Source organism: Stegostoma tigrinum, chromosome 5 (genome assembly GCF_030684315.1).
Source record: "Stegostoma tigrinum isolate sSteTig4 chromosome 5, sSteTig4.hap1, whole genome shotgun sequence".
Taxonomy (NCBI): Eukaryota; Metazoa; Chordata; class Chondrichthyes; order Orectolobiformes; family Stegostomatidae; genus Stegostoma; species Stegostoma tigrinum.
In genome coordinates this window covers 1,367,489-1,383,580 of record NC_081358.1, presented here as the reverse complement: position 1 = coordinate 1,383,580, position 16,092 = coordinate 1,367,489, and the positions used below count along the sequence as shown (strand labels likewise).

At 43.5% G+C, this 16,092-nt stretch overlaps 1 protein-coding gene across 5 annotated transcripts in view; it reads right to left on the bottom strand.

Moving 5' to 3' along the window:
• pkhd1l1.1 (PKHD1 like 1, tandem duplicate 1) overlaps positions 1-16,092 on the bottom strand; it is a 267,609-nt gene that overhangs the window by 129,471 nt on the left and 122,046 nt on the right. For all 5 annotated transcript variants that reach the window (XM_059645764.1, XM_059645760.1, XM_059645761.1 and 2 more), the window contains exons 39-42: positions 11,570-12,557; positions 8,245-8,493; positions 7,341-7,490; positions 1,705-1,879 (exon numbers count right to left, since the gene is read on the bottom strand). In XM_059645764.1, the coding sequence (XP_059501747.1) occupies positions 1,705-1,879; positions 7,341-7,490; positions 8,245-8,493; positions 11,570-12,557 (1,562 nt within the window). The remainder of the gene's footprint in view (positions 1-1,704; positions 1,880-7,340; positions 7,491-8,244; positions 8,494-11,569; positions 12,558-16,092) is intronic.

The following is a 16,092-nucleotide window of genomic DNA, read 5'->3' as shown; positions in this document are numbered from 1 at the left end:
GTCTCAAATAATGTATATTGTGCATACAGAAAACCTTTCTCAACTTAATTTTATTGTCTTTGGTCATTACTGGAATGTGGGTGTCACTGGAAAGGCCAACACTTGTTGTTCTTGAGTAGAATGGGTTTTTTAGGTCATTAGAAAGTAGTAACATTGCTGAGTGTCTGCAGTCACGTGTTAGCCAGACTAGGTAAGGATGGCAGGTTTCCTTCCTTAAAGAATATTGGTAGACCCTTGAGCTTCTAGTACAAACAATGATTATTGTCATGGTCGTACTTTGAGCTACAATGCAGATTTATCAATTGAATTTAAATTGCACCATTTGCTGCGGTGAGATCTGAATCTATCCCCACAGTATTTGATAGAGTGGACGGCCAGAGGCTTTTTCCTCGGGTGGAGGTAGCTATTATGAGGAGGCATAGTTTTAAAGTGAGTGGAGGTAGATATGGGGGAGATGTCAGAGGTAGGTTCTTTACTCAGAGAGCGGTTGGGGCATGGAATGCATTGTCATAGAGGGTAGCGGAGTCGGCCTCATGAGGGGCATTTAAGCAACTATTAGATAAGCATATGGATGATAGTATAAGGTAGGGGTAGAGTTAGACAGACCTTGGGTTTCAGATAACATTTTGGCACAACATTGTGGGCCGAAGGGCCTGTACTGTGCTGTACTGTTCGATGTTCTATTAACTTGGGAATTTGGATTACTGGACTAGCGACGTTACCCCTATACAACCATCTCCTCCTGTGTAATATACCCCTGAATTCTCACTGACTTCTTAAAGTTGTAGATGGAGGACACTTGTTCCCTTGGTTCGAAAATGAAGTGGCTGGCAGTATAACTCTGACCTGTGGTCTGGCATCGCTCCAAACTGGGATCATGAGGCAGGAGGTGTAATGCAATTAGTTAGACAATTAGTCTAATAATGCTCACACTGAGCTAACAGGCAGTAAGTTGGAAATGCACCTCAGTGAGGAACCACTGGGTTCTGGGAGGGGTGACTGAGGTGAGGTTAAATTGACTACCACTCATCTCTCTCTAATGAAAGAACAAGCTATGATTCTCTGAGACTATAGTGACTTTACTCAAAACTGTATACCATCATGTTGTCACTTCTGCTAGACCTGTCCTGGCAATGGGACAGAATGTTTGCAGGTATAGGGATGTCTGCAGCATTATCTGTGGGGTGTTGATTTAGAGAGCATCACAATGTCAAGCTTTGATTGGGCTAGTCTGTTGGACAGCTTTCCCAATTTTTGCACAAGTTCTCATATTTTGAGAATGAGGACTGTGCAGAGCATGTGTTTCCTGTTTTTGTTCTCTGAGCCTAAATCGATGTTGGCTGGTCTGTTCAGTTTCATTCCCTTACTTAGGGTTTTGTGGCAGTTTGATAGAACCGAGGGCAGTTAAGCTGTGGATCTGGAGCCACAGACCAGACCAAGTAAGCTTGGCAGATGTCTTTTTATGACAGATGACAATCCGCATCATTTAGTTAGCTTTTAATTCTAGGTATTGATTGAATTTGAATGTCATTACCTGCCATGTACCATGGGTACTAGCCTGGAGAAATCAATCACCAGCCAAGTGACATTACCCTGCACCACTTCCAGCCCATGTTTATGAGCATTTCATATAAAAAGTCCTGCTTTTGTTTGTTATAATCAGAAGTATTTGTTACTGAGAGCGTGATGAAGATTTTAACTCACCTGAAACCTGACCCTGTAATGGTCAGCTTGGTGCCTCCCCCAGTTCCTCCTCTCCTGGGGCTAATAGTTGTAATTACAGGGGTCAAAGCTAAAGAGTAGGTGAAGCCGTTGTGCACTTTGCTTGAAACATTACCATTTACAACAACCACTTCACACGCCAGCTGGGGGTCGGTACCTGGGCAAGGACGTTTAAAAATGATAAATTCACATCCTTCCAAGGCAGCATCTGCTAGTAATTCTTACATCACATTTTCTTTCACAAAAATATTCCGCTGATCCAACAATATGATGGGAAGTTAAATTATAGGACCAGGATTGGAAACAGTGAGACTGAAATTCCCAGAATATGCCCCATTATGTGAAGCTTTGTTTTCGGAAATGTCACCTAATTAAATTCATTCACTCATAAGAGGGATGGAAATCAAGGGACTGAATTTTCTCACATGTTGGGACGAAGGTTGTTCCACGCGGAATATCAACACACAGAAAGAACCCGCACCAATGCAGCACTTTACATGATCTCAGGGAGCCCCAAAACTTTTCACAGCCAGGCAAGTTGTTTTGACATGTTGTAGTGTCAGAAATCTAACAGTCAATGGCACATCACAGGCTCTCACAAACAAGCTGATAATGATCAGAAAAACTGCTTTATGTATGTTGAATGAGGGGTAAATATAGACCAGGGCAATAGGGAGATTTCCCCTGCTATTTTTCAAATTAGCCCTACTACACTGTAAGATTGCTGTGCTCCTGCAAGTCTGGCCTCTTGCATATCTTTGAATTAAAAATGCAGTTATTGAGTCATACGATCATACAGCACAGAAACAGACCCTCAGGTCCAATCAGTCCATACTGAATATAATTCCAAACTAAACTAGTCCACCTGCCTGCTCCTGGCCCAAATCTGTCCAAACCTTTCCTCTTCATGCACCTAACCAAATGTCTCTTAAACATTGTAATTGTACCCACATCCACCACTTCCTCTGGAAGTTCATTCCACACACGAACCCGCTCTGTGTAAAAAAATTGCCTCATGTCTTTTTTAAAATCTCTCTCCTCTCACCTTAAAAATGTGCCCCCTAGCCTTGAAAACACCATCCTAAGGAAAAGATGATTGCCATTAACTCTATCTATACCTCTCATTATTTTATAAACTTCTATCAGGTCGTCTCTCAGACTCCTACGCTCCAGTGAAAAAGGACCCAACCTATGCAGACTTTCTTTATAACTCAAACTTTCCATATGGGGCAACATCCTGGTAAGTCTCTTCTGAATTTTCTCCAGCCTGATAATACGCTTCCTGTAACTGGTGACCAGAACCGGACAGAGCATTCCAGAAGAGGCCTCACCAGTATCCTGTACCACCTTAACATGACGTCCCAATCCCTACACTCAAAGGACTGAGCAATGAAGGAAAGTGTGCCAAATGCCTTTTTACCCAACCTGTTTATATGTGATGCAAACTTCAAAGAATTATCTACCTACATCCCTAGACCCCTCTATTCTACAACACTACCGAAGGCCCTATCCTTGTTTGTTGAGCCCAGATGCAATGTCTCACATTTATCCAGATTGAGTTCCATCTGCAATTTCTCAGCCCATTGGTCCATTGTATCAAGATCCCTCCTTAATCTTAGAAAACTTTTTTCACTGTCAACTATGTCACCAATTTTGGTGTCATTCGCAAACCTATCAACCATGCATTCTATATTTTCATCCAAATCATTTATATAAATGACAAACAAAAGAGGACCCAGAACTGATCCCTGTGGCATACCACTGGTCACAGGCCTTTAGGCTGAAAAGCAACCCTCATCATTACTCGAGATAATGGGAACTGCAGATGCTGGAGAATCCAAGACAACAAAATGTGAGGCTGGATGAACACAGCAGGCCAAGCAGCATCTCAGGAGCACAAAAGCTGACGTTTCGGGCCTAGACTCTCTGATGAAGGGTCTAGGCCCGAAACGTCAGCTTTTGTGCTCCTGAGATGCTGCTTGGCTTGCTGTGTTCATCCAGCCTCACATTTTGTTGTCCTCATCATTACTCACTGTCTCCTGCCATTAAGCTAATTCCAGATCCAATTGGCAAGCTCACCCTGAATCCCATGTGACCTAGCTTTACTAATTAGTCTGGCATGCGGAATCATGTCAAAGGCTTTACGAAAATCCAAATAAACAACATCCACTGCTCTGCCATTATCAATCTTTTGGTAATTTCCATAAAAAACTCAATCAAGTTTGTAAGACTTTTCCTTGCACAAAATCATGCTGACTATCTCTAATCAATTGTTGCCCCATTGAATGTCCATAAATCCTATCTTTTATAATCCTTCCAACAATTTACCCACAATCAAAGACGGACTCACGGGTCTATAGTTCCCTGGGTTCTTCCTACAACCTTCCTTAAACAGAGGTGCATTGAACCACCCTTCAATCATTAGGCACCCCACCCATAGTTATAGATGATGCAAATATTTCTGCAAGGTGTGTTGTAATTTCTCCCTTACTTCCCAAAATGTTCTGGGATACATTAGATCAGGTCCCAGAATTTATCCACCTTTATATTCTCCAAAACATCCCAAGCCTCCTCTTCTGTAATGTGAACTGTTTTTAAAACATTACAGTTTATTTCTCTGCATTCTCTAGACTCCATTTCTTTCTCGCCAGTAAAACTGACACAAAATATTGATTTAGTATCTCTCCCATCTCCTGATCTTTAAGAGGCCCTACCCTCTCTCTAGTTATCCCCTTGCTCTTAATGTACTTGTAGAATCTCTTTGGATTATCCTTAACCTTATCTGCCAATGCTATTTCATATCTCCTCTTCACCTTCCTGATTTCTCTCCTCAGAATGTCTTTACACTCTTTCCATTGATTAAGAGATTCAATTGAACCAAGTTGTCTATATCTTAACTAAGATTCTCTTTTATACTTGAGTGGTACCACATTATCTTTATTCATCCATTGTTTGTTAATTTTACCAGCCCTACCCTTCACTCTAACAGGAAAAAAACTGCCTCTGAACTCTGATCATTACACTTTTAAACACCTCCCCACTTGTCAGATGTCCTTTTACCTATGAATAGTCTACTCCAAACAACTTTTGAAAGTTGTTGTCTCATACTATAAAAAATTGCCTTACTGCAATCAACACATTACATAGTTCTTCAGATGAGTCATACTGAACTTGAAACATTAATTGTTTCTCTTTCCACAGATGTTGCCAGACCTGCTGAATTTCTCCAGCATTCTCTGCATTTGTTTCAGATTTCCAGCAGCTGCAATATTTTGGTATGATCTGATTTTCCACATCTCCTCCACAGACTAGGATTGCTATCATCAAGAATTGCAAGATTATTCTCTAACCATCAGCCATGAGCAATTAGAGGAAAACCATTCAAAATATTGGGCAGAATCTTAACATTTTGAGACAAACTGTGAGTTGCATCAAATTTGGTGAGATGATTCATGCTGTAAAGCCTAATAGTTTTTATTTGCCATAGCTCACCAATTACCTCTCTCCCATCTCATTAATTGGCATTCTCAAGGCAAGAATTATATCTGACTTCCATCACATCTACCATACACCCATTCCCGGAGCAACTCACTATGTGCCAGAGATCTCAGAAATCACCAGCATCTGTAGCTTTGGAACCACATTTAAAAACCTACTTTTTGCACCCAGACAAGCAATGCCAACCCAGATCTGCGCTGCACAATTCCTGGTATTTGCCCCGGGCATGGCAGACAGAAGGAAATTGGCATCCAGCATTGCTGTCAGTGATCTGGAAGTCCTGTTGGACGGCGTAGTGCAAATGCAGGACTTCTTCTTCCGCAGCACTAATAATGCAGACTACAACATGATAACATGTCAGCCCAAGGCTTCCACCAAGGCTGAAACAGTCTCAGTCATCTGGAGGAGTGCCCACCACCAGAAGAAGATGGTCAATGTCCTCCACTCTGTAATGTAAGTGTCATCACTTCTTTCTGCGACATCACACTCACTCTATCTCCTCTACTGGGATCACCTCTCACCAAGGATCATAGTTTACTTTCCCACTATCGCCTATAACATTTCTCCACGCACTTTCACCCACCCAATCTGAAGTACCACTCACCTATGAGCCCTCTGCAATGCCTACTCACTGGTTTGTGACACAGTTCCTCCTGTACCAACAGTAATAGATGCACTTCCCACTTTCATCTTCCAGAATATTTGCTGCTTTCTATACTTCCAAGAGCAAACCAGCCCAAAATAGGCAGGAAAGCTCAAGACGGGTGGTGTGCTGCCCATCTTTCAGAGCCTTACCCATTATCAGCTGAGCATCATTACTCTGACAGCCTGAACAGGGCCTGGACTAGTACTGGAGGTTGTCCTTACTGTACCCCACCCCCTGCCTGAACTGATGACCACAACAAGCTTCCTTTCTTTGTGTCTGTGCTAAATGAACCTGGAACTCCTGGCTGAGAAGGCAAAGCACAAAAAAGAGGGCAAGGCAGTCCCTGGCAGGGATACTGAGAGTATCCAGGTAGGGTCAAAGGGAATGAACACTGTGACAGCAGCAAAGAGCCCAGAAATGCAGTCTGGTCCAGTCCACAAGTTGGATGTTTTTACCTCAGCACAAAGTCCTTGCTGCAATATTATTGTGATAATTGCTGATGCAGCCCAAGACGCAGCTCTGATGTACAGAAGTATCCTATACATAGATTAGAGATATACCATGATTGCTCACAGGGGCTGTGGATACCAATGTCCATGGATGTGAGGTTTATACAGCTGGGCCATGGAATGTGCCTACTGTCTAACATAGAGGTCCTTTAAAGCGAATGAAGAGTTGAAACATTTCGACATCAACCTGCCAAGAACATGCTCTGGCTTCTATGTCATGTTGTCTATTGGCTAGTTTTGTATGATGAATTTTGTAAGATCACAACGCATGAGAGTTAGCTGTTAACAAGCTGTTTAACAAACAATAATGAGCATCAATGGGGAATTCCCTGCTGCCTGGTGAGAAGCTTGCCACACTGCTCAAGAACAGATTGCAAGATGCAACAGGATGATCTGGATGTCGTTGCTTGAAGTGGAGGCTGTTGGCACCTTCCTGCATTCACCATCACACACAAACACTTGGGATTTTTGTTGGTCAAATCCAATGCCCCTTATTGTCAGTAATGTGCCACCACCAAAGCCCCCTGTGTAAGAGAGAAAAAAACATTTCGCCTAAATCTACCACTCATCTCACCATAGCTCACATCACTCAGAACCTGGTTAGATTCTGCCTGCTGCGATTTTTTTATTCTTACATTTATTATTTCCAAAGATATTGGAAAAATGAGAGTTGAGAAACTTCCAATCATTTGGAAACTTCTCTTCAATAGCTACTTGGGTGCTAGAAATCAGGTTGCTAAGAGGATGGTCACTACAACAAGCAATAGCAAGAATGTTGAGGTGAAGAAGTGGAAGTGAGAAATCGTGATGAAGTCTCCATCTGTTTGTCCAATCATAGTTGCCCACCCCAGCATGGAGGCCGGTACCAGAAGGGTTAAACGAGCAGGGTGATGAAGCCCATTTCTCATGGTCTCTCTCCTCATGTCACAATAAGAAGTCAACAACAATTATTGAGCGATACTCACCATTATGCAGAGGCACCTGACAGTAGAGATTGCTTGAAGTGGAGGCTGATGGCACCTTCCTGCATTCACCATCACACACAAACACTTGGGATTTTTGTTGGTCAAATCCAATGCCCCTTATTGTCAGTAATGTGCCACCACCAAAGCCCCCTGTGTAAGAGAGAAAAAAAGAACCTAAAACCTGATTAACATGGGAAAGTTTGTGATTATAATATGGATTTCAATGTCCTTAGATCCTGGGAGTCTATTACTGTCATTTTCATTTATTCAAACAAAGGCTGTGAATGTGAAGCTTCTCTCCACAGAACAGGGCCATCAAGATGAAACATGGCATTCTGTTCCAAGTGAGATCAGCGAAAATAACAGACTAAGTATCAAAACAACACTCTTGTAGATGTCTCTCAGAGTTAATTTACATATTGATTCATTAAAATACTTCATTAGTTTTTTTTTCCATTGTCAGGACATGGGCATTATTGGCAAGGACAGCATTTATGACCTGTTCCTAAATTTCTCTCGACCGAGTGACTTGTGAGAACAAATCTGAGCACAGACTGAAGTTGCTCACATTGATGAGGAACATGAGTCACAAATAGGTCCAGACTGGGTGAGCAGGACTGATTTCCTTTCCTAAAGCATATTGAGGAATCAAATCAGAAGTATTTCAACCCGACAGCTTCATGATCACTCTCAGTGAGAGACCTTTACACATATAAATTTGTTAAACTGAAAGTTGACTTTCTGATTGCACAGTGACTCAAATCCAGCCTCCATGTTTTATTAGCCTCTGAACAAAACAACACTACCGTGTTCTTCCACACTGAACCATTTCAATCCAATTGTTTTCTTGTCTCCTTGAAGGCACAAAGGAAATGTGAAGGGAGAACTGTAACTCTATACTTGCCTTTGGTTGGAGAGATACTGGTTATATTGAGCTCGTACTGAAAGGAGAAATCAGTCGATGCATAGCCCCACCTCTTGTTTTTCAGAAATATTGGGAATATGCCACCAGCATGATGCCCCACAATGCACTGAACACAGCTTTCATTCATTAAGGTCACATTACACAAGACATTGCCTATGAAGACGGTGATATCAGTGGCAGCAGATCCAAATCCTGACCCAACGATGGTGATTGTTGATTCGCTTACACCTAAAAACAAGAGGGAAAGAATTCCTTGTATCTTTAGATTGTTGATGTATGAGAGAGAAAATAGTGGAGTGGAATGCTAATGGGATGACATGGAATTGGTTGTCAGGACGCTTGTGTGGGGTTTACTGACCAGTTGGGTTGGATGGCCAATTTCGGTAGTGCAAATTCTATTTAATTTTTTTGCCATTCCTAGAGTCCTTTAAGATAGTTACAACTCCTCCAAATCTATACTCTTGCACAGGTAATTGCCTGGTAATACAGAACTCAAATATTGTTGAAAGAGACTCAAACTTGAAGCTTTTCACCAGGTACTCATCATGACTGACAAGCAAGAAACCAAATTTAGAAAGGGCACATCAATTTGTGTGGAATGAGAAGAGGATGCTGATTGGCTGGGCCATCACTGGCATGGTGTTACACCAGGCTATCTTAACAGTTAATCTTAGCTGATTTAACTGAGGCCAGGTAGGCAGGCTGTGTTTGGTCAGGCTATTGCCTTGGGTTTTGCAGCAGGGACTGGCAATGTCCATAACCTTTTCCACAATGATAAAGGTGCAATGTATGAACAAATACTTTTGCCTATAAAGAATAGGGTCTTGTGTGTGAATATGCATAGCTTTCAGCATATACAAATGAATCACATGTAAGCCAGAGTTCATAATTTGTTTCCAGTCTTATTTTTAGCATAGCCAGGATTACTTGAGAAACGTGCAATATGGTATATGAGTTTCATTAACAATGTGGTGCCAAGAATGTAGATTGAACAACTCCTGCACTGTCAGGTCATATCAAACAACGTGTCCCTTTGACTGTTTGCAGCTGGCAGTGCCTGTGTGAAAGACAGTGTCCATGCTAAAGGGAAACATGGTATTGAACAGTACAGAAGAGGTCCTCCAGCCATTGTACCACAAACATTTACCTACCTTCCTCTACAAGGCCCATAGCCTTAAATGTTATGACACGTCAAGTGTTCATTCAAGTATTTCTAAAAGGCCGTGGGGTGTCCTGCTTCAACTACCCTCCCAGATAGTGTATTTTATATCCCCAATACCCTCTGAGTGAAAACAGTCTTCCTTAAATCCCATCTAATCCTTTTGCCTTTCACTTTAAAATTACACCCCTTTGTTATTGACCCAGTGACCCAGTACAAGCGCTTTCTGCTCATCCTGCCCAAGCCCCTGATAATCTTACATACCTTAATCATATCCCCATCAATCTTTTCTTCTCCAAACAAAACAACCCAAGCTTAACCAGTGTCTCCTCCTGGCTAAGGTGCTCCATCACAGTCATCCCAGTGAATCTCTGTTTCATCACTTCTAGCACAATCACATCCTTCCTATATGCGGTGACCAGAACGACACAAGATACTCCAGCTGTGGCTGGACCAAGCTTCTGTGCAGCTCCAACATAACTTCCATGCTCTTATAAACTATGCCTCTAGACTCTAGCCTCAAATAATGTAACCTGCAATGTAGCCTGTAAGTCGTCTTTTTGATTTGCATACCCTTTGCCTGCTGTGGTCTGCCTGTATCATTCACAAACAAAGCTTTTCACTGTATTTCAGTAAATCAATCAATCACATAAGTGCCCATGTGACATCTTAACTACACTGTTAACCCTTAAAATTTTCAGAAAGATTTGTAACTTGGGTTGTGGGTGATGTTGTTAACTTGCTCACTGAGCTGGCTTGCTTGGTGGGCAAGTTAACAACCCCATACTGTTAATTTGTCCCATCACCTTCAGGGACTTGTGGACAAGAGTCCCAAGAACCCTCTGTTCCTCTGAGCTTCCTAGCTTTTGGTCATTTATTGAGTGCTCCCTTGTCTTATTCCTTCTTGCAAAGTGCACCACCTCACAATTACCAGGGTTAAGCTCCAGTTGCCACTGATCAGCTGAGCTGACCATTCTGTTTATAACCCCATGTAACCTAACAGCTTCCTCCTTCCTGTCAACCACCTGGACAATCTGTGTGTCATCAGCAAGTTTACCTACTATCTCCTCCATACAGCCCACATTCTCATCCGCATCATCTACAGCTATCACAAAGAATAAGGGACCAGCAGCGATCGCTGTCCTAAGCCACTGCACACAGGACTTCAGTTACACAAACAGCCTTTGACCTCTTCTATCTTTCTCTTGTCACTAAGTCAATTTTGGATCTAATATGCCACGTTATCCTTCATTCGGTGAGCATTTACCTTCTTTGTCAGTTTTCTATGTGGGATCTTGTTGAAGACCTTGCTGAGATCGATGTAAACTACAACAACTGCTCTACCCTCATCCAAACACTTGGGCACCTCCTTAAAAATTTCCACACGACGTGTCAGGCATGGCCTCCCTCTGACAAAGATGTGGTGTGTCTGTGTTAAAGTGAATATAAGGAATTGTGACTGAAAGCATGCCTGTTAAAGTGTGCATTAATGGTAGAGTGGCATTAAAGCAAGGATCCGTGTTAAAGATAGAGTTCGTGGTATGGTAAGGAATTGTAACTTTTATCCTCACCATCCATTGCTCCAACTTATACCATGTGTGCAAAGGTCCACATTGCCACAGCAACTCAGAGTTGCAGATGTGCTCCTGGCTCACCAGCTGGATGGCTGGTGTGGATCAGATTTCTGCCAACAGCATGGGGCTTACTCCTATTCTGACTGAGGTGGAATTGAGACCTGGCTCCTTGCTTTGCCCAGGGTGCAGATGGTGGTGCTGTTTCAGGCCTGCATGCAGGGACCTGAAGTAGAAGAATTAAACGCAATCTTAGTGTGAGCAGGAGTGTTTATGTTTGAGGGAGAGTTCATGTCAGAGGATGTGTTTGTGTTACAGGGAGAGTTCATGTGAGAAGGAGCGTTCGTGTGAGAGAGTGTTCACGTTAGAGGGAATGCTTATAATAGTGTGTGTTGGTGAAAGAGGGGGTGTTCATGTCAGAAGGACAATGTGTATTAGAAGGAATGTTTTGTTTTAGAGGAAGTGAAATTGCTAGGGCGAGTGTTGGTATGGGTTTTAGAAACACCCTCAGCTTTAGGATTAGGGCTGTACTTCAGAAACATTATCAGGGCATCAAGCTGCTGCAACTACTTACCTGTTGCTGGAGACACGGCTTGAATTTTCGGAGTCTTTCTTTGGTTGTAGGTAAATTTAAGGACAGGATACATTGTAGAATGAACAATAATCCTTACATCGACAGTGCCTGGGGGACCAGCTGGGATGATGCACTTAACTTCCCCTGGAGTGACTGAAAGAAGGTGACATGGAGATCCGTGAACTGTCACTGTGGTTTCATCCTGGACAAAACCGTTTCCTGTTATTAACAATGTGGTCCCACCATGAATACCTCCCGATGCCGGAGAGAGGGAAGCTCTGGCAGCATTGGTGATGGGAATCCCTCTAAGTGACAGACCTTTATTTAATGTTAAAACTCTGAGTGTGTGCTTGCCAACAGGTATGGGACCCACGGTGCAGTTCATACTGCTGTCTGAAACATCGCTCGGAACAAAACTGGCATCTCCTATAAGAATGAAAGCCTCCTCCACACGGTTTCCAAATCCACTGCCACTTACAGTGAGCTGTGTGTAAACTGTGGTCAGAAACATAGAAGATACATTCAGTACGATTGGTGCTGCATTCTCTGCATAGGAGTAGTCACAGGCCCCGCTACACACAGCTGGGATGCCACGAATAGAAAGTGTGACGATCCCATTGGAGACAATAGAAGCTGAAGAGTCACAGATGACATGTGTGTAGTTTGCAGAAACCACCATGCAAAACACATTGGCCAAGTGGACCGTGACAGCATCCAGGTCAGCTCCAAAACCTGACCCAGTGATGGTTACTCTGGTCTTTCCCATTGTGGACCCAACATTGGGGTTAACAGCGTCAATGTGAGGAAGCAGCACAAAACGACGACTCATTTCATCGGCTAAAGGATTGATAGCAGCGCCAAGGTTCTGGATGGTAACAGACACCAGAGCTGCAACACCAACATCCATCACTCCCTCAGGATCTATCCGACATAAAAGTTCACTCTCTGTGCTATTTTCAACGACACACCGATGTGCTCCAACTCTCACCTGAAACAGGACAACACATCAGAGTGAGAACATTTGTTGTCCAACAATTAACTGATGTCATACCTCTACCAGGACACAATACTAGTTATTTGTAATCAGCAAAGTTAGTTGGCCAGAGGGAAAAAATAATTTCAAAAATAGCACAGACAGAGGGGAAAAGATAAGAACTGAAGCTAAATATGAAGCATGAAGTTTTCCAGTAGCACAGCATGACGAGAGGGCTGAGAACCATTAACTGTACAAACACTTGCATTTGTATAGCACAGCTGAACTGAGGAAGCACGACATTGAGAAGGCCTCCCCCAGGAAAAGTCCCAAATAAAAGCAAGAATGAATACAATGGACGTTGATATCAGGCTGAATATATTCAAATACAACATAAACCTCAAGGATAGGAGACATTGATACCAGATACAGGGAAGGAAAGTTGTAAGGGAGTTGTACTACTGATTCAGTTATTATGTGTGGAACTCCCGGTGAGTGTAGACACGTGTGACTACAGACCTTTCTGTGTTACTGCAATTCCATGTTAAATAGTGCGGCCTGATTATTAATACTAGCCTGATGGCTTGTACAGCTAGTATGGAACAAGATGAGGACAATAAAAAACAAAAGAACTGCGCATGCTGTAAATCAGGAACAAAAACAAAGTTGCTGGAAGATGCAGGATAATGTTCCACAACTCTCTCAAATTCTTCGAGACTGTGATAAGATCTATGGCATTGTAAACAAACTACAAGTTGTCAGCCCAGGCTCTGTGTTAGAAACTTGAAAGTTCGTGACCTGTATTGGAGACTTGGGAAGCAATTAGCCTCTCCGTGGAGATGGTCAGAAGGGCACAAAATTGGGCATTTAGTACTACACAAATGCCAGGCAATAACGATCTCCAATGAGATATTCTAACCATTGCCCCTTGACATCCAATAATGTTACCGTCACTGAATCGCCCACTATTAACGTGCTTGGGGTTACAGTTGACCAGAAACTCAACTGGAATTGTCACAACAACACGGTGGCTACAAGAGCAGGTCTGAGTCTAGGAATACTGCAGTGAGTTACTCACCTCCTCACTCCCAAAGCCTGTCCACATTTAGAAGGCACAAGTCAGGAGTGTAATGGATTACTCCCCACCTGTCTGGATGGGTGCAGCTCCAACAACACTCAAGAGGTTTGACACCATCCAGGACGAAGCAGCCCGCTTGACTGGCAACACATCCACATGTAAGAACTCCTGCCACCCCCTCAGGAGCAGCAGTGTGTACTATCCACAAGGTGCACTGCAGGAACTCACTAAAGACCGTTAGACAGCACCTTCCAAACCCACGACCGTTTCCAGCTAGAAAGACAAAGGCAGCACAGACATGGGAACACCGCCTCCAAGTTTCACTCCAAGCCACTTAGCATCCTAACTTGGAAATATACTGCCGTTCCTTCATCAAAATCTTGGAATTGACTTGCTAAGGGTATTGTGGGCCAGCGTGAGGACTGCAGCAGCTCACCAGTACCTTTGCTAGGGCAGCTAGGGATAGGCAATAAATGCTGGCCAGCCAGTGACAGCCACATCCCATTAGTGACTGAAAAGAAACTGGCTCTATGGAGATACTCACCATCTTTCTGCCACAGCAGTAAAAACTAAAAAGGCACGGTAGGTCTGTTGGAGACTTCCTTGCCTCACCAGAAGTTAAGGGCCAAAGTTGTCAATTAAGACCATTGAAGGGTATCATCCTGTCACCGGCCCAATTACCAAACAGAAGCAGTTTACATCTGACGTGGACTGGTCTTGCCGAACTGAGCAGGCTGGAACTAGCGACAAGTTACAGAGACACAGGCACAGAAAGATTAAAGAAAGGTGTACTATTGTTTGCGTCAGCAGAAGCTGCCAGTTCCCTGAGTTTAAACTTGAAGCAAACCTGCAGCAATTGCTGGAAGCTGTGATGTTTAAATTGATAAATCAGAGACTTTTTGTCACATTCAGTCATTTTATACTTTTGATAAGCCAGTGGAACCTTCCAGAGAAAGACAACTGAACGCGCTCTCTAAACAAAAATGACCCTGAGCCTCCTGTTGCCTGCCACTTCAACACATGTTCCTTAGCCTACATCTCTGCCTTGGGTTTGCTGCAGGGCTCCAGTTCAGCGCAAGCTGGAAAAACTCATCTCTTACTTGGGCCTGAAATAACTCCACGGGGGTCAGTATCTCATCACCAAGTCACCCTTTATTTACATGTGCACAGTCAGCCAGCTCACAGCCAGTCCTGAGAATGAAGAAAGTGTCTGAATCTCTTGTGTATATCTGTCAGGCTGAGCTCCCAGATTGTCCAGGTTAATAACTTTTCAATCAAGAATCTTCTAATAAATAAGATCCACCTGGCTCTTGTTCCAATCACTACAAGTCCAGCATCTGCAGTTTCTAATATCTCTGAAACAATTTTAACCCCACTGCGAAGTCTCTTCCTCTGATGCTGCTTGGCCTGTTGTGATCATCCAGCTCTTCACCTTGCTACTACAAGGACCCTGCAGCCTTTTGGACTCAACATTGAGCTCAATCATTTTAGGGCATGAGCCACTGTTCCCATGTCATTAGGCAATCCCCATACACCAGGACTTGTTGTCATATCGCCTGCCTCCACAACCAACCCATTGTCAGCTAGTAATGTCCCCATTAGCATCTCTTGATTCTCCCAGGCTGACCATTATCCATTCCTTTGTCTGCCCAATGGTCTGCTGCTCTCTCTCTTTCTCTGGGGTCCATCTCTGCCTGTCCTTTACTTCTCCCCTGTCCCCCACCTCAGCTTCAGCATATACACCAACATTTTTCCAGCTACAGTTAGTACAGAAGACTGGCCCATGCCTTCTATTAACATTGGTATGAAAGGTAGGAAAATGGGCTGCTGGGCAACATTAACGTTTGGTATTATTCCATGAACAGTGGGATTGTGTTTCCCATGCACTTCACCGGTTGATTGTAACACCTGTCAGCCTGATTGGTTTATGGGGAATGATCTCCACTTACTCCATTTTGGGGCAAGTCAGGTACAGGAGTGGTGGGCATGGGGAAGGGGGCATTGAGATGGAATCATAAAATCCCTACAGCGTGAACAAGGCCATTCAGCCCATCAAATCAATACCGACCTTCCACCTTACCCCTATTCCTGCAACGCTGAATTTCCATCCGGCCTGCACATCCTTGGACTTTGTAGGCAATTTAGCACGGCCAATCCACCTAACCTGCGTATCTTTGGACTGTGAGAGGAAACTGGAGCACTGGCAGAAAACCTCGCAGACACAGGGAAAGTGTGAAAACTTCACACAGACAGTTTCAGGAGAGTGGAACAGAACACAGGTCCCTGGTGCTGTGAGGCAGCAGAGCGAACCACTGATGATCATCCATAGTTTTACTATTATCCTTGCCTCCAACTCCCCCACTCCCGCAGGACACCCATCTTGCATGTAGCAAAGGGAAAAAAATTCCTTTCCCATCATAGAGGTTAGGCGTCGAACTATAGGACCCAGAAGCTGCTGGCCTCTGATGGCCA